This window comes from Rhineura floridana, chromosome 1, assembly GCF_030035675.1.
Source record: "Rhineura floridana isolate rRhiFlo1 chromosome 1, rRhiFlo1.hap2, whole genome shotgun sequence".
NCBI classification, from domain to species: domain Eukaryota; kingdom Metazoa; phylum Chordata; class Lepidosauria; order Squamata; family Rhineuridae; genus Rhineura; species Rhineura floridana.
In genome coordinates, this window is record NC_084480.1 from 208,440,862 (window position 1) to 208,459,428 (window position 18,567).

Genomic DNA, 18,567 nt, shown 5'->3' on the forward strand with positions numbered 1-18,567 from the left:
GTCCTTTAGTGTGGCAGCACCTATACTTTGGAACTCCCTGCCTCTTGACATTAGGCAGACACCTTCATTGTGTCCTTTTGGCACCTGCTAAAAACACTTTTGTTTAGGCAAGCCTACCCAGGCATGTAGAAGCTATTGTGTTTTTAATCTGTTTTTAACTCGGTGTTATTATTTTGAATGTTTTTAAATACCTATCCAACTGCTTTTGCCAATTTCATTGTTTTAATTCATTCTGTAAACTGTTTTGAGATTTTTACAATAAAGTGGTATATAGTTGTTGTGAATAAAATACATAAATACATTTTGGAGTTACTGTGGCCCTTGGGTCTCTTCCCACTTTTAGGAACAAAGGGATTTACCTTATAGTGACTCAGGCCAGTTGGTACCATCTAGCTCAGTACTGATGACATGGACTAGCATTGGCTCTCCAGGATACCAGGCAATTGTCTCTTCCAGAGATTGAATTTTGGACCTTTGCATGCAAAGCATGTGCCCTACCACTGAGCTACAGCTACCTGTTTAAAAAAGTATCTTTTAAAATTGTTCTTTTCAATCCACTAATGAATACACAGCATATGTAGGGCAGATCCACACCATTCATTTAAAGCACATTCAACACACATTTGAAGCACATGAATCTCACCACAGAATCATGGGAACTGTAGTTTTTTTTTTCAATTAATTTTTATTCAAATTTTCAAAACCAAAACAATACAAAAAGAAAAAACACAAATCAATAACTAACACAACAACAACAAAATATATATAAAAATATTGACTTCCCATTTGTCATAGTTCAGCTATAAATCTATAATATATAACAAGCCTGTCTCTTAATAGATTATAAAATCACCTTCCTCCAGCGGTTATCTTAATTGGTTTCAAATCTCATTAACATCATATCATTTTATTCTTCCACAAAAAGTCAAAGAGAAGTTTCCAATCCTTGAGATATATGTCCATCAATTTTTTTTTCTAGATAAACATGTCAATTAATCCAACTTATCAAGTCTACTAAGTCCAGTAATTTCAAATTGCTCTTCTTCCATTATCCATATTGGTTCCATCTTCCATCTTTACACACCCAATAATCTTGCTGTCATAGTCATATGATAAGAGTCTGATAGGAATTTCCTTTATCACAGATATTTTCTTGCCATCAATTCCGAACGTATCACTGAAGTATTGTTGCAAAGCCGCATCTCTGTTCCTCTTTTTTACATGATACACTAGCACATCTCTTGAAGATTTTTCCATTGACACAAAACAGGGATTAAATCTGTTAACTTTCTCCATTTCAAGTTCCATCAAATCCTTCCAGTCCAGGAATTTTTTTGAACCGATAATATCTTTATCTCCAATCTCTTCAATTCCTTCAGGGACAGCGCTGAGTTCCAAACCGTAATATTTATCTCCAGGATCCATCACAGCCAGGAAATCCAAATCTTTTTCCATGTCCATATTTAATCCAATCTCCATAGTTTGAACCTTGCCTTTAATTTCTCTTTCATCCTTTTTTGGTTTTCCAAATCTATCTTTATTCTCCTTTCTCATAGAATCCTGAATTTCTTTCAGCTCCTGTCTCATTTCGTCAAATTCAATTCTCAACGCTTGACTATTATTTCTCAGTTCTTGTTTTATTGACTTAATCCCATTCATTATTTTCTGAAACATGTCTAAAGATAAAGTCCCTTCTTGTACATCCATGATCTTCTTAATTGTCATTCTTAAAGCCAAAGGAACAAAACTCCTTCAATTTTCAGTCTCCCAAGCAAAGAGCAGTTAATTTCTTTATCCAGTTACAAAGTAGTTAATCTTTCAAACCAGCTGATGTCATACTCTAGACAGCCTTTATCTCTTATATGCCCAGAAGTGCAAAAACAGCTTTAGTTCACAGCGTCCAAATAACTAGTAGCAGAAGGAATGAGCAGATTCGTCAAAAAAAAAGTAGATCAGAGAAAATAGTCCCATACATATATTACACAAAAGTCTTATAAATCAAAAAGATTTTTCTTTTCTCTTCCAATCAGAAACCCCTCATCCGTTGTAATCTTTATAATGCTATTTTCCATGTCAGCTTTTTGCAATAAAAAAAAGATAGGCTATTTTTATTTTCTTCCCCCTTAGTTCCGTGAGTAAAAGAGAAGGAAATTTTTGGCTCACCCAGGTTTTCTTAATTGCTGTTCCTTTGACAAATCTCTTTAGCTGTATAGATAAGAAAGTAATAAAGCGTAGACAGGAGAATGCTTGCCTGTTAGTCCGTCTTTCTTTAAAGAAAAAAAAACGGGTCACTTATTCAGCTGAGCTTAGCTAGAAATCCTCGCTCTGTCCGAGCTGCTGGAAGACCTTCTTTCACAGACAATTCTGATGAATTCCAGTCTCCAACAATCACAACAAAGCTGTGTGGGAAATCTCACGTTTCTTCCTTATCCAGAAGAAATTATCCCCAGTCAAAAAAGACCCTTCTGACTGGATTTAAAACTGAAAATGTTTCATCCAAGACGGGAGCCCGTCTCAGAGCTGCACAGGCGGAGGGATCCTCCTGGGAAGTCGGGAACTGTAGTTTGTTGAGGGTGGTGGGAACTATAACTGTGAGGGGGAAACTACACTTTCCAGGATTCTTTAGGGAAAGTCATGTGCTTTAAATGTATTGTGTGGATCTACTTCATAAACTTTGCCTGCATGTAAATCATTTTAATTGATTTTTTAAAAATGGAAATAGGTACAAAGTTTACTGGGTGACCATGGGCTACTCACCATCTCTCAGCCTAATCTGCCCTTCAGGATGAAAACAACAGAGGGGAACCATGACTACCCCAAGTAAGAAGAGCACACTTAAAATACAGATGAAATAATACTGTACAACTATAATGTGAAATCAGACACTTATTGAGACATTGTATGAAGAAATATTTATATAAGCATGAACATCAAAGATGTTTACTATTTACATAACCTGTAAAGATATTTATAGTGCAATCCTATGCCTGTTTACTCAGAAACAAATCCCAATGTATTCAGTGGGGCTTACTCAAACAGGGAACCATGCAGAGAACTGCAACCTCAAGTGATAAGGAACTTCATTCACCCAACCCAAAATTCAGAATCATGTCACTTTATGCTGTTTTGCAACTGTTTTATACTTGTTTTATGGTTATTGGATTTTAAAGGGATTAATTTCTTCTTGTGAGTTGCCTCGGTTTCCATTCCACAACCCTACCTCACAGGGATGTTGGAAAGACTCCATACACACACACTAGAGATGTAAAATACATATATACCCCATATAATAGCTTATGGTCAAAACCAGTTGGTCATTGCAGAACATTTTTTGTTTAAAAAATCAGTATTAGTTTCCTACATAATAAAAGCAGTGACACCTAAGTAAGCCCTGCCTTAAAATAGTAATAGTAAAATTAATAAGTCCTGCTTTAAAAATAGGATTGGAGAGGGAGAGAAAGATTTACAACACAAACACAATCCTTTGTTATGTTCACTCAAAAGTCCCATTAATTTACAGCAGAATCCTAACCATGTCTACTCAAAAGGAAGTCCTATTCAGTAGGGTTTACTCCCAGTGTGTGGGATTAGCAGTGCAGCTTTACTCCTAGAAAAGCAAGGTTTTCAAAACAGGCTATGAATTAGACAAATGAACTGCCCTCTTCAACAGCCCAGGAAAATTTAAACTTGTTTTGACTCCTCATAATTAGAAAAGCATAACACATTGTAGTGGCATTTGGTTCTCCTGCACACAATAGAGAAAGAGGCTTTTGCTGTCAATTTATGAGATTTTCAGACAAGCAGGAAAAAACCCAACAGTTTTCTAGCCTTGTTATGGGTACTAGTTATTGCCTGGCAGTCAACAGATCCCTTGTCTATCACAACCCTGACTTTATTTGTTGGATACAAACCTGAAAGGGCGGGATTAGAGCAGCCAGCTATGAGCTCATTTCAAATTACGGGGTGTGTGTGTGATGATTTGGTGTATATGTCTTGAACCAGACCACCTAGGAACTTTTTTTTAAAATGAAAGCAAAGAGTCTGGAGATTGGGGTGACTCACCTGAGACCCAAAGAGGACCCCAAAAATGCAGAGTCTCCAGGCAAACACCGGAGACCTTGCAACCCTATTAAGTAGAGGTCTAAAACGGTTGCAACTAAGGCTCTAGCCGTGTTATACTCTTCAAAAGCATTTTTAAATGGAATCAGGTAGAAAGGATATATTTTAAAACTTTTTTTAACAAACAAGGGAAGAAATGCCCCCCAGACAGACAGACACGCACGCACACAAAAATATTCCAGCACCCCGTTGCTTGAGCTAAATTAGTAAGGTCTTATTAGGCTTCCTGGGCCTTGGAGAGCCAGCTCACTCACCTCTCCGCTTCTTCTCAGGTCCCACCCTGGACCAGGCTACGCTGCTGCACAGTCTAGGTCCAAAAGCCTAGGTACACCCACCCACACTAATAGCACTCACCACCTCCAGAGGCTGCTTGAGCACGATAGGGGAAGGGAAGATGTTCTGCAGTACGTAACAGTACTGTCCCTCCCACCTTTCCTTCCTCCAAGTGCAAACCCTTAGGTTTATCAACTTCCTCCCCCGTCCATCAAGATTTGTGTTCACTTCATTCACATTGTTTAACTCATATTTGGTGTGTTCACGTTCTCTTGGTAACTTTGCCTTGTCCCTCCCTTTGGAAATGTAAACTGTACTTTTAAAAGCATAACTGAAGTTTTATGTTAGTGCAATGCTAGAAATTTTGGGACTGAAGGACAATTTCATTTGGGGGGGCAGAATTATGATTTGAGGGGCAATGCCCTCATTTCCCCCCCTGTCACTACACCCCTGGTTCTACTCTCAGGTGTACCAGTTTTTTGTGTACCTCACTTCATGCTTAATTTAGCTACCCTATGTTTCTTTGCTGTAAGGCAAACGGAAGGTGGGAAGAGACAGTCTTGGAAAACTGAAGCAGACGGTTGGCATCTTTGAACTAGTCTGCTCTTCCTAGAAATAACTCAGTGCTAAATTGCTACTGTACTTTAGTATCTCCCTCCTTTTTATATTTTTATTAGCGCTTTCTTAAGAACAACCTTTAAAAAAAATGTTCTGAGTTCTCTGAGAGCTACCTGCAGCCTGTGAATTGTATGCTATCTATCTTCTCCTAACTTATGTCTCCTTTTAAACAGAGAGGATTTAGGCAGTCAAAGTATATCATCAACTGTAATATTTACAGCCTTATTCTTACACACATTTCCATGCTGAAAAAGAGTTCTTCGTTAAGTTGCTAAACAGCTTGGTAAATGCCCAATTTTGGTAATTTTAACATATGTTTATTATTTTGTTTTTGACATATGTTACACTGGTAGAACTTCTCCCCTTGTATACCAGAAGTTTGTCAGGTTGCAAAAAGGCAGCCCTGCTTTCCTCCTATTTTCTACAGTATTTCAGCTGTTATTTTTTTCGGTCTGTTGAGTATTTTTGGACAGAAGGGAGAAATGAATGGCTTTAAGGGATTTGGGTTCAAACTGTCAGTTTACAAAATTGGTATGTTTAATAGTCCATCTGGACCCCATCAGCAATGATTTCCAAGAAAGAGTGCTAATGAAACATAGGAATTTGGGAGATGCTCATCACTTTTGATAGTACTTCTAGTTAATTGAGAAAAAAAATCTCAATGCAAACCCCAGACAATACATCTGACTTTGACCAGGAGGCTCCAGACAGTAACAGCCCCCCTTCCCCACAGGGATGTGGGTCTCAGCAGGTACCCAACAATGCCTTCAGGGCTGTCTTAAGATGGTGGAGATTTTGCTGCCTGAGGTCAGGGGCAAGATGGCGGACTTGCAGCTTCATCTTCCTTGAACACTGGTGATGGGATAGCATTCTTCATTACGCCTGAGGTAGCAGGCCAGGGATTTTTTGTTTGGGGGGGGCAGTACAAGCTGTGTGGCAACAGAGGGAAATGACAAGTACAGGTGGAACAGCTACATAAGGCGATTGCCTCCCTCTGGGACTGGCTCTGGATTCTCCACCATGACACCGGCCCTATCTAAATCTGTACATTTGCAGTATTTGAAGCCTGCTTCACATGTTACCCTTTTCACGAGGGAATATGTGGAGCCAGATAGCTTTCTGCTGCTGCCACTTATAATCTCCTAGCAACACAAACAGGAATTGGTTTTAGCATTTGCCTTCTCCAACATGGGCAGGTGAGTGCCTGGACTGTTCTCCATCTACCATCAAACACCTGGCCAGCAGAAGTAGCCTGAGTTCTGTGTCAGGGGTGCGGGGGACAGAGTGTGAGTTTGATGCATTTTGTTCAGTATGCAGTTGGGTTGAGTTGGCAGCAGAGAGGTACAAATAGGATGAATTGGTTTTTGTCGCAGCTTCACATCCCAAGCAGCCATAATGGAAAGCTTCGCGAAGAAATTACATTTTTTATTGCGTTCATTGTTAGTCAACAGTCATGTTCTTTTTTTCTCCTTCCCATAGTAATTGGCTGGCAATCTCTTGCTGAAAGATAGAAGAATCTGCATAAATCATCCCTGAACTGCTGCCAGTGTTTGAGAAGTATTGGCTGCAGTTTCAAAAGCTATATCTGGAATGCAATCAGATGACATCTATTGGGCATTTCTTGTTTATCAACACAGTTTGAGAGGCACCCATTTTCTGATGTTTCAAAGTGGTGCTGTCTATCCAGGTAGGTGTTGTGCTTGGATTTGCTTTAATTGGGAAGTAAGAAAGGAACATATTTTGTGATCCATTTGGAGCAGTGATGTTTACTATGTCTGATAGCTGCTGCTCCCCAAAGTCTTGGCAAGACTCTTTCCCAACCTACCTACTTAATAACAACAACAACTTAACATTTCTATAGCATTTTCAAGGGTTTAAGGCACTTCATGTGCATTATCCAGCTGTTAATCCAGTTTACAAGAACCCTGAACCTCCCACATTATTTTATTAAAGGAAATAAGGCCTGATTGTTAGGTGAGTGGCAAACATTTTCAAGCACACAAGGTTTCTGCTATGCATGAGATATGGGTGTCAAGTAAAATATTTTGCATGCAGCAGTTTTAAGCTTACCATTCTTAATTGGCCTCATTGGTCTTGTGATTCAAAGGTGCCATTATACAAATGGAAAACACTTCCACTTATACAAGGCAGGACCAGATTTTAGCCACTCTTCATTTTACATGCTGCACATCCCTGTGCCACATCCCAGATTGTTCTGGAGGGTCCCCAACCTTCAGAACCCATTTACTGAAGGGTGCAGTGGGTGGTGGGGATCAGCAAAACTGGGGAGCCCTGACTTGTTTGAGCCATAAGAAGAGCCTGGTGGATCAACCCAATGGCCCATCTAGTCCAGCATCCTGTTCTCACAGTGGTCATCCAGATGCATATGGGAAGCCCTCAAGCAGAACCTGAGCACAAGAGCACTCTCCCCTCCTGCAGTTTCCAGCACCTGGTATTCAGAAGCATGCAGCTTCCAAATGTGGAGGAAGAGCATAGCCATCATGGCTAGTAGCCATAGATAGGCTTATCCTCTATGTATTTGTCTAATCCTCTTTTAAAGCCATTTAAGTTGGTGGCCATCACTGTCTCTTGTGGGAGTGGATTCCATAGTTTAATTATGTGCTCCATAGAAGTACTTTCTCTTGTCTGTCCTGAATCTTCCAACATTTAGCTTCACTGAATGTCCACAAGTTCTTGTGTTACGAGAGGTGGAGAAAAAACTTTTCTCTATCCACTGTCTCCATGCCATGGATAATTTTATATACTTTTGTCATGTCACTCACCTCTTACTCACTTTTTCCCTAAACTAAAAAGCCCCCAAAGCTGCAACTTTATCTCATGGGGAGTCGCTCCATCCCCTTGATAATTTCTGTTGCCTTTTTCTGAACCATTTCCAACTTTATAATACATTTTTTGAGGTGAGGTGACCAGAACTATATTCCAAATGTGGCTGCACCATAGATTTATTTAACGGCATTATGATATTGGTGGTTTTATTTTCAATTCCTTTCCTAATGATCCCAAGCATGGAATTTGCCTTTTCGCAGCTGCCACACACTGCGTATACATCTTCATTAAACTGTCCACTATGACCCGAAGGCCTCATTCCTGATCAGTCATAGCCAGTTCAAACCCTACGTGCGTATATGTGATATTAAGATTTTTTGCCCCAGACAATTTAATATCATCAGCAAACTTGGCCACATCACTGCTCTCCCCTAACTCGAGATAGTTTACAAACAAGTTTAAAAGCACAGGTGCCAATTCGAAAAGCAAGGTCTGGTCATGGTCCAAAGTTAAAACATGGGCAACACAAACCATAGCAATACCTCTGTACCACTCCATCTCTGTGGGCTGCAAGAAATTAGGCTGAGGCCCCCAGGTTTCCCCACTCCATCCCTATGTCAGTGCTAGACTTTGTCACATTCCTAAATCATTAATAATTTTATTATGGTATAGAACGATTGTGGAATTGTCTTATAAGCTTTTCTTTGTGGTTGAGTGGACTAAAAATTATACATTTGATGAAAAAGATTTTTTTCTACACTACAGTAGGAAATCATTTTTGTATTTCATTCTCCATCTGCCCCCCCAACACATAAAGGACGCTCTGATGACTGCACACAGAAAGTTAATACGAATAGTCCACTACGGTAAAATGGTTTCACCATGGGGACTTCTGGGAAGAAGACCTGCCAGTTTTAGCCATGCATGGTGCAGAAGTATAAACTCAGGTTGTGCTGCCAGCACCTCCACTGCAAACACAATTGAAGTTCTTGGCAAATCATATCTCCCAGATGACTACAGCAATGTCACAAAGAAGATTCTTTCCAAGGTAGGCGAAAAGCTGCACAACCAATGGCATCACCCTTTGTGGCTGATTAAAGAGCGTGTGAAAGATCATTTCTACAAGCAATATATAGGGCGCTTTGGGAACCCACTGTTCTCAGTGTATGATGATTTGCCTCCAGTGGTCACAGTTGAACAGAATTTTGACAGACTGCTCATTCCACAAGACCACCCCAGCAGGAAGAAAGGGGATAACTACTATCTGAATCGTACTCACATGCTAAGAGCGCACACATCTGCCCACCAGTGGGATTTGATGCACTCAGGGCTTGATGCCTTTCTGGTTGTGGGAGATGTTTACCGTCGTGATCAGATTGATAGCACCCACTATCCGGCCTTCCACCAGATAGAAGGAGTCCGACTCTTCTCCAACCACGAGGTAAGAAATGCTCTAGAGCAGAAATGGCCAACATGGTGTCCTCCAGGTGTTGTTGGATTCCAGTTTCCATCAGCTCCACCCATCATGGCAAATGATCAGGGATGATGGGAGTTGTAGTTCAACAACATCTAAAGGGCACTGTGTTAGCTATCCCTAACATGGTGCCCTTCAGAGTTTCAGGAGGATTGATAGTACTTATCTTGCCCTTCTCTCCAAATTAATCCAGGATGGCAAACATAAAAAATGTTAAAAGAATATAATTTAAAATAAAAACATATTTAAAACAATTAGAAACCATGTAAAACATTTAGAACATCTTAAAATATTTAAAGGCAATTATATACCACACAGTTGCTAATTTCAAGGTTGCCATGGCCGGTAAGACATCAAATACTTGGGTAAACAGGAAAGTTTTTAAATTTTCTCCTGAAAATCAATAACGAGGGAGACAGATGTACCTCACCAGCGTGGACATTCCACAAATGGGGAACCTCCACTGAGAAGACCCTGTCACAGGTCTGTGCCAACCGAAGAGCAGCCAGAGGCAGCACCACCAACAGGGCTTCCCTTGTCAATCAAAAAGAATTGGGGGAGTTACTTCTTTATGCTGCAATCCAATACACACTTACCTGGGAGTAAGCCCCATTGAACCCAACGAAGCTTACTTCTGAGTAGATATATATTGGCTTGCAGCCCTAGTTACGTTCCAAGCCATTTAGGCCTTTGTTCTAATACCTTCAATTGGGCTTGGTAGCTCACTGGCAGCCAGTGCAGAACTTTCAAGATGGGTCATGCACAGTCCCATTGGGTTGCTTCACTTACCAATCTAGAAGGAACATTCTTCACTAGCTGCAGTTGATAGACCGTTTTCAAGGGCAGCCCCTTGTACTCGTTATTTTCAAGTACATTTCAGTAAATCAGAAGAAAATCCCTTCTCTCCTAAAAAAAAAGTTCACACACACTGATGTTGAGATAAAAATTCTTTACATCACAAAAATGTTAAACAATATAGAACAAGTGGCTCTCACAGCTATTTTCCCATGGAGCATTTGAAAATTGCTGGGGGTCTTGGTAGACTGCTTAAACCAGGGGTGGGAAACCTTTGAGCTTCCACATGTTGATGAACCACAACTTCCATCAGCCGTAACTAGCATGACCAGTGACCAGGGATGATGGGAGTTGTAATTCAGCAACATCTGGAGGGCCAAAAGTTCCCAAACATTTTTGTTTGTTTGTTTGTTCTACAAATCAAAGCATGTTTTTTAAATTTAATTACTGTAGTCTTGTCTTTCAAATGCAATGGATGTGCCTATTGTTGTGAGTAAATTTCTGTGAAGTCAGGCGTGTTTGTCATCTTTAGCCTCAGGTCACAATTCAGCAGTTACCTTTCACTGGTTAACTTTTAGGCAAGAACTTGAAGACTACATCAGTGCTGCATTATGAAAAAACATGGGGCCAAGACTAGGCCTTATTAGCCTGTTCAGTAGTCCAGCCCTAGTCAAAATGGCCTTGATTTCTGTCATTAGAAAAACAAATAAATCAACTGCAGGACCAAGTATGAATATTCTTTATTGTTTCCAAAATTTCTGCAGACCACCTGAATGAAGGTTGTGGACCATAGTTTGACAGCCTTTGGGCTTATAGAGCAGCCTCCCCATACCTGGTGCCTTCCAGGTATTTTGGACTGCCAACTCCCATCACTCCCAGCAGCATGGCCAATGGTCAGGAATGATGGGAATTATGATCTAAAACGTTTGGAGGGCTACAGCCTGGAGAAGATGGCTATAGAATATTATTGCAGTAAGAACAGAAAAAAAATCTGCTGTAACCATAAAGTAGTATGGAAAGTGAGGAAAAAGTAATAATTTATTTATTTATTTATTTATTAGATTTATATCCTGCCCTTTCTGCCAGGGCAGCAAATATAATATAATATAAATATAATATAATGTAATGTAAAAATCCTCACAAGTTCAAAAAACATGTCTCTGTAACTAAAGCCAAGAATCTAGTTCAGGAGGGAAAGGTTGCTGTGGCACTAAATTGGTTGGTAAAAAAAATGGAAACGGACTGCCTTCAAGTCAATCCCAGCTTACGGCTACCCTATGAATAGGGTTTTCACGGTAAGCAGTATTCAGAGGGGGTTTACCATTGCCTCCCTCTGAGGCTAGTCGTCCCCAGCTGGCCAGGGCCTGCTCAGCTTGCCACAGCTGCACAAGCCAGCCCCTTCCTTGTCTGCATTTGCCAGCTGGGGGGCAACTGGGCTCCTGGGCTCAGCTTGCCATGGCTGCACAGGTGACAGGGCACGTAACCCAAGCCACTCACTGTGGGGGTGATTTTTAGCTGGCCCTTGACACCCAGGAGACACGAGTGGGGATTTGAACTCACAGACTCTGGACTCCCAGCCAGGCTGTCCTCCCCGCTATGCTATATACAAGGTATTAAATGTCCTAAAGGCTCAGAAAATGTTGTGATGTCTGTGCTGTAATAGGCACGTCTCAACAGAACGCAGGTCCAGTAACCCCTTTCAGATGTCCCTTGCAACATGGGATGTGGGATATCCATGACTGGAGCTCCCAATTTTTTAAAAAAAAGACATAAAAACATAAGGGGAAAGAGGGGTTGGATTTGGGCTGTGTTATTCAGGTAGGATGACTTAATGCTTTTCACTACAGTGTTTCCTTAATTTACATTTCCACCCTGAAACTGCTATTAGCCATGAAGGGAGGAAAAGACAGGTACCTGTTGAAACAGAATGGCAACAAACTATGTCTTTATTTATCACTAAAAAGCAATGTTTGGGCTTGTACAGCTCAGAATATTAGTTATTCTCATTTTGAAAAGGGCATATGTCTCCTAAAATGCCTATCCCATATCAAGGAAGAAGGTTAAAAGTACTCAAGGTGACATAAATAGCAAAATACAATAAAGCATGACTTTCTTCTCTCATTTTATGGGATCTCTGTACTATATAAAATAAATCCTTATATTTTTAACCACTCTGGATCAGTCTCAGCAGAGTTTCAAATCTGAAGTGCAATCTGAAGAATTGTGGGAGATACACTCAAAAATTATATATAAGGATCTTTCAGTGTAAAAATATAGTGACATGTTTAATGACTAAAAACATAAGGCATCATATGGAAATATGTGTTAGTTTATATTTCTTATTCCCGAAGCTTTCCCAAAGATGAATACAAATCTTTGTTAAATCAGTATGATATGTTAGGCTCAAAAGCAGGGATTGAAATCAGAATTAACGTTTGCATGCTGCTTGTCCATTATAAGAACGATTTAAAAAACCTGTGTCATGAAAAAAGGTGTACTCATAGAGGTGTTTGCATTGCCACATGATTAGACAACATTCTTAACATGTTTTATCCACATTTGCTAGGGTGGCCTTGTGTCCCAATTTATAGAGGACAGTCCTCTATTTTGAGGGATTATCAGAGAACAATCCTCTAGTTGAAGGTGTCCTATATTTGAGGGTTCTCCAGTCCAAGTCAGTTTAAAGATAAGGAACCATAAAGTGAGAGAGCAGGAGCCTTGAAGTTGCCCATCTACGGCTGACACTCCTTGGTCGGCAGACTGAGCAGGCACACTCTTCCTCGCTATGGTGAGATGTATGGTATTTCCATGCAAATCATACTAATTATTTCTTAATTTGTGCCTATACATATGAATTATCATATGCAAATTGGTGTTCTCCTTTGTCATCTTTTTCTGGTGATGCAACTCTTCTTTTTAAGCAATGCATAACTGGCTATCCTAGAGCCGTCCTTCAGTTCTTCTGTAGTGGTTGATTTTTTACAAAGTCTCTGCCATGCTTAGGCATCACTTAGCCCAATCTTAATTATCACTTGTGTACATAAGGAAGGCAATCGGAGCATTTTCTATCAGTTTTCATAATGTTCTAGAAGCAGCTGAATGAAGGTGTGAATACAAAAAAAATGAGGTTTTCTTGAGCTCAGTTTTCTCCCTTCTCTGTTCTCAGTGGATTAGATTCTATTGTATGACAGCGCGAATGTATGGACTCTTCTCAGGGTAAGGGGGAGGGCTGGATCAGACTTGTGCTAGAGCCCCCCCATGTAGATTTCTGCTCACATCCTTTAAAGACTGCAGCCATTCAACTTAAACTGACTTCTATAGTAAGTTAATAATTAGAAAGTCTCAAAACACATGGGATGCTTGATACAATTATTCTAAATCTACGCTGGGATTCAAAGGACCACATAGCTAGTTTCATATGATTGAGAGAAACAGCAATACCCCCCAGTGCCCCACAGCAAAACTTTCTTTTGTGCAAAGAGAGACAACTTTCTGAAGCACGGTGGGGAAATAAACAATCTTACGTGGGGCGTGGTCAAGCCATCTGCTGGTTTCAAGTAGCTTTTTGGATCTTGGCACTGGAATCCAAGCTGAGGTGTTTTTAAGGGCTCCTGAGTAATGCAGAGAGTATAAGTGTTTCTTCACTTTCTGGGCGTGCTAATTTCCTTGCCATTTAGACCAAGCTATTGACTTAAAAATGAAAAGAAGAAAAAAGATAAGAGCCACATTTCACCTCTGTATTAATTATACTAGGAGCAAACACTAGATGAGAGAGAACTTTATCAGCATTGTAGAGCGTGGGAAGTGTTAGAGATACGCTTGGACTGGCTGCTGTGATGAGCTGCTGAGCCTTCCATAGAGTATTTGTGTTCTTCAGCATTGCTTATGCTGTGGTTAGTTTTTTGCAGGACAATAAAGTTATATTTTTACTTTGTTTTGACAGACTAGAACATGCATTTTTGCTTTTGGCTTGATGCAGCGCACCAGTATGAAATGGGCACCACAGGACTACACAATCCTCATAGTTTATTTCCAGAAAGTGTCTGTAACGTCTGTCATTTTGTTTTGTTACAAAATTTAATTGGGAGATATTTGTCGAGAGAGTGACTGAGATGTTGCTGAATGTTAATGCCTGACGTATTCTGCAGCAGTTTTGTTAAGCACTTAGCCAGACAAAATACGTTTTTGGGGAGGGTTCTATATTGCTTTCCTTGCATAACACTATATTGCTTTCTTTGTGAGTTGTGAATGAGTATATATTTAACTTGGTACAAACTTCATTGTGAGAGTAAAATATATTTTAAAAGCCTTTATAAATATCTCCACATGTTTCAAAAAGTGGAATGTTTGAGGATTTCCTCAAAGTGCATTTGTACCGCAAGCTTTCTGGCTGTTTGGGGCACTCTATATCTATTATACATAGGGAGATGAGAACGTATTAAGGGACCATGAGACAAAACAAAAAATTCCCGCCAAAGGACTTCTGCCAAATTTCTGAATACCTATTGTGGTACTACTGGAATCTGTCCCTTCTGAAGCAGGACTGTTCCCTTCATGCTCTGTTGTTGGTTTCCCAAAAGCATTCAGTGTGCCCTGTTGGAAACGGAATGACTGTATGGCCTGCAGCCCCTATGTTCTTCATTCTGCAGCTCCTGTGCCTACTGAAAGCTACACATTACAGTCAGGAACAAAACCCCTTAGTTTTGGGGAACTGCAGTTAAACAGAAAATTAAGCTGCCCTGATGCCTGCCTGCACAGAAGTGCTTTGGTGCATACACAGGGCTCTTTGGAGCTTGGAACTTCATGTGACATCTGTTCACTAGGGCCACATCTACAACGCTAACTTAGAACTTCAAATGCATTACAGTGTATACAAATTCCACAGCAGGGCATTTTGGCCCATGCCATGCCATTCCTCTCTCCCATAATTGATCAACAAGGTTAACCAGTCCAATTGTTAGATCAGGTAGGGCTCTTCACTCTGCATGGCATACCTGGCTTCCCAGCTTGAGATCAGAGAGAGGAGGTATATACCTTTTCCAGAGAAGGTTCTTCCTCTTTTGTTGCGAAGCAGGATGCTAAACTTAGAAGACTCTGGCTTGTGGATATACCCATGTGTAAGCACCGCAATGGATGTGACATCTAGGGTTGCCAGATCAGAAGTATCCCAAACCCTGAGATTTGGGGGGCGGGCCCTAGTGATGTCATAGGGGCATGTCTGAGTGATGCCATGGGGGTGGGTCCGAGTGATGCCATGGGGGCGGGTCCAAGTGATGGCATTGAGCATGATAACATTAAGCATCAACCACATTTGCTTGGCGCTTACAATTCAAACAAAAACATTTCTCTGATTGGAAATTAAGGTAGATATCTTAGCTAAAAGATGGAGCCTGGGTAGGGAACATTTAATCAAGCCAACTTGCTTCAAGCAAAAGGGGTTTAAGTGCCCTCAGGCCAGTCACCAGAACGCCATAGAAGGAAGAAAAGAGCCTAGTGTTGTGGAGATGTTAGATGGGAGCACTCAAGAGTAAAGATGGATGCCCCCGAAGGCTGCAATTCTAACCACACTTACTAAGGGACTAAACCCCATAGAACTCAATAGGACTTCTCAGTAGATATGGTTTGGATTGTGTTGTTGGTAAAGCTTGACCAGGGATCCTCTGCAGAGATATCCCTATCCAAGCAGGGTTACCAACCTCCTGCCTGGAATGCCCTGCCCCTACCTTTTAACATGGCTGTTCCAAATTTCTTTACAGATTTGACCCTTCACTTCAGAAAGAGGTCTGAGAAATAAGTAAGAGTAAGAAGATTCTCTACCCTTTTGTGTCTACCCTGTGGGCTGCTATAAACTCACAGCCAACCCAATTCCAGTGAATAATAATTGACCGAGAGAAAACGCACATGGTTTGGTCTACATTCACAGGCAGCAGCTTGGGAACAACAAGAATTGCAGCCATGCTGCCCAGTATGTGCATTCTCTTTTACTACTATTGGGCAAGAAACAAATGGTCATGCAAACAACAAGGTGCATCATCAGTGGGTTTAAGGTGGCTGAGCAGAGCGCATGGAACCACTGTTGTTGCTTCTATTGATGAAAGGGAGTGAGGATAAAGGGAAATGAAATACAAATAGAAAAAGAAACCACAACCACAAAAATACCAACCAGAACAAGATTCCTATGAGTAAGGCAGAAAACTCAACCAGACAGGATTCCTAAACAAAAACAATAACTAAAAAAATCCTGGCAGCCAGTTAGCCAAGGTCACAGAAATCCCCATGCAGCACAACCTGACCCAGGGGTTGCAGTTAGTGCAGAATGCTGCCACACAATTGCTAACATGAGTGAGACCCTATCAGCACATAATACCTCTGCTCTGAAATCTGTACTGGTTGCTGATTTGCTACCAGGCCAAGTTCAAGGTGTGCTTTCCATGTTACAGGTGCCTCATATATTTGTTCTCCTCTTGTAAGAAATCAGTCCTTTGGTGTGACAGCACCTACGGTTTGGAATTCCCTGCCTATTGACATTAGCAGGTCCCTTCACTGTACTCTTTTCAGCACCTGCTAAAACAATTTTGTTTAGGCAAGCCTATCCAGGCATGTAGAAGCTATTATGTTTTTATATATTTTTAACTTCTTGTTGGTTTTATTATTTTAAATATGTTTAAATACCTGTCTTTAACTATTTATGCCAATAATTTTACTGTTTTAATTTTTTCTGCAAACTGTTTTGAGATTTGTTTCAAATAAAGTGGTATATAAATGTTGTAATTAAAATACAGTAGGGCCCCACTCATATGGCAGGTTCCGTTCCAGGCCCCTGCCAAAAAGCAAAAACCACCAGAAAGTGGGGCCCTACTCAGCTGTAGTGTGGGAGCTCGTGCAATCAGCTGTAGTGCAGGGAGCTCCAGCTGACAGTGATCAGCTTTAGCGCATGAGTTCTCTGTGTTCCAGCTGATCACATGCTCCAGCTGATCAGCTGGAGAGCGGGAAGCTCCAGCCGCCACGCTCCAGCTGACAGCAATCAGCATGGGGAGCTCCAGCCACCACACTCCAGCTGACAGGGATCAGCTGGAGTGCATGATCTGCTGTAGCACGGGAAACTCCAGCAGCCGTGCTCCAGCTGACAGGGATCAACTGTAGTGTGAGAGCTCTCCGCCCTACAGCTGATCACGCGGTACAGCTGATCAGCTGTAGCATGCGGTCAGCTGTAGTGTGATCACACGGGGAGCTTGCACATTCCAGCTGATCACTGTCAGCTGGAGTGCGGTGACTGGAGCTTCCTGTGCTCCAGCTGATTGCCCCACTGGTGCCGCCATATTAGCGGAACCCTGAAAAGCGGGGCGCCGACAAGCGGGGCCCTACTGTATATAAATAAATTTTTAGAGTCACTGTGGCCCTTGCGTCTCTTTCCATTTTTAGGAACAAAGAAATCTGCCTTATACCTACTCAGGCCATTTGCTGTCATCTAGCTAAGTACTGATGGCATTGGCTTTCTAGGATTCCAGGCAGTAGTCTTTTCCAGAGATTGAATTTTGGACCTTTGCATGCAAAGCATATGCCCTACCACTGAGCTACAACCCTTCCCCTGTTTAAAAAAATACCTTTTAGAATTGTTCTTTTCAATTCACTAATGAATGCACAGGATACCTAGTGCAGATCCACACAATTCATTTAAAGCACATCCAACACATATTTGAAGCACATGAATCCCACCACAAAATCATGGGAACTGTAGTTTGTTAAAGGTGGTGGGAGCTATAACTATGAGGGGGAAACTACACTTCCCAGGATTCTTTAGGGGAAGTCATGTGCTTTAAATGCAAGTTGGATGTGCTTTAAATGTATTGTGTGGATCTACTTAATAAACTTTGCCTGCATGTAAATTGCTTGAATTCATTTTTTTTAAATGGAAATGAGCTATAAAGGTTACTGGGTGACCATGGGCTACTCACCATCTCTCAGCCTAATCTGTCCCTCAGGATGAAAACAACAGAGGGGAACCATGACCACCCCAAGGAAGATGGGCACACTTAAAATGTAGAGGAAATAATAATGTACAACCATAGTTGTGCATTATTAGTTGTAAAAAGTAATGTCCAACTATAGTGAAATCAGATACTTATCGGGACATAGTATGAAGAGATATTTATATAAGCATGACTGTCAAAGATGTTTATTATTTACACAGCCTGTAAAAATATGTATAGTGCAACCCTACATTTGTTTACTCAGAAGCAATGTGTTCAGTGGGGAGAACGGCTACCTCAAGTTATAAGGAACTTCATTCACCCAACCCAAAATTCAGAATCATGCCACTTTAAGCTGTTTTGCAACCATTTATACTTGTTTTTATGGTTATTGGATTTTAAAGGGATTTATTATTGTGAGCTGCCTTGGTTTCCAGTCTGCAACCCTACCTCACAGGGATGTTGGAAAGACTCCATATACACGCACACACTGGAGATGTAAAAATACATACACCTCATATAATAGTGGTT

General features: G+C 40.9%; 1 protein-coding gene across 7 annotated transcripts in view; it reads left to right on the plus strand.

Annotated features, from left to right (window-relative positions):
• Window positions 1–18,567, plus strand: part of FARS2 (phenylalanyl-tRNA synthetase 2, mitochondrial) — a 378,326-nt gene that overhangs the window by 55,144 nt on the left and 304,615 nt on the right. For 6 of the 7 annotated variants that reach the window (XM_061591172.1, XM_061591225.1, XM_061591205.1 and 3 more), the window contains exons 3-4: window positions 6,490–6,697; window positions 8,615–9,238. In XM_061591172.1, the coding sequence (XP_061447156.1) occupies window positions 8,624–9,238 (615 nt within the window). In that variant the 5' untranslated portion in view covers window positions 6,490–6,697; window positions 8,615–8,623. Of the gene's footprint in view, window positions 1–2,722; window positions 2,821–6,489; window positions 6,698–8,614; window positions 9,239–18,567 lie in introns of all 7 variants that reach the window. The other variant, XM_061591178.1, reaches the window with a different exon arrangement.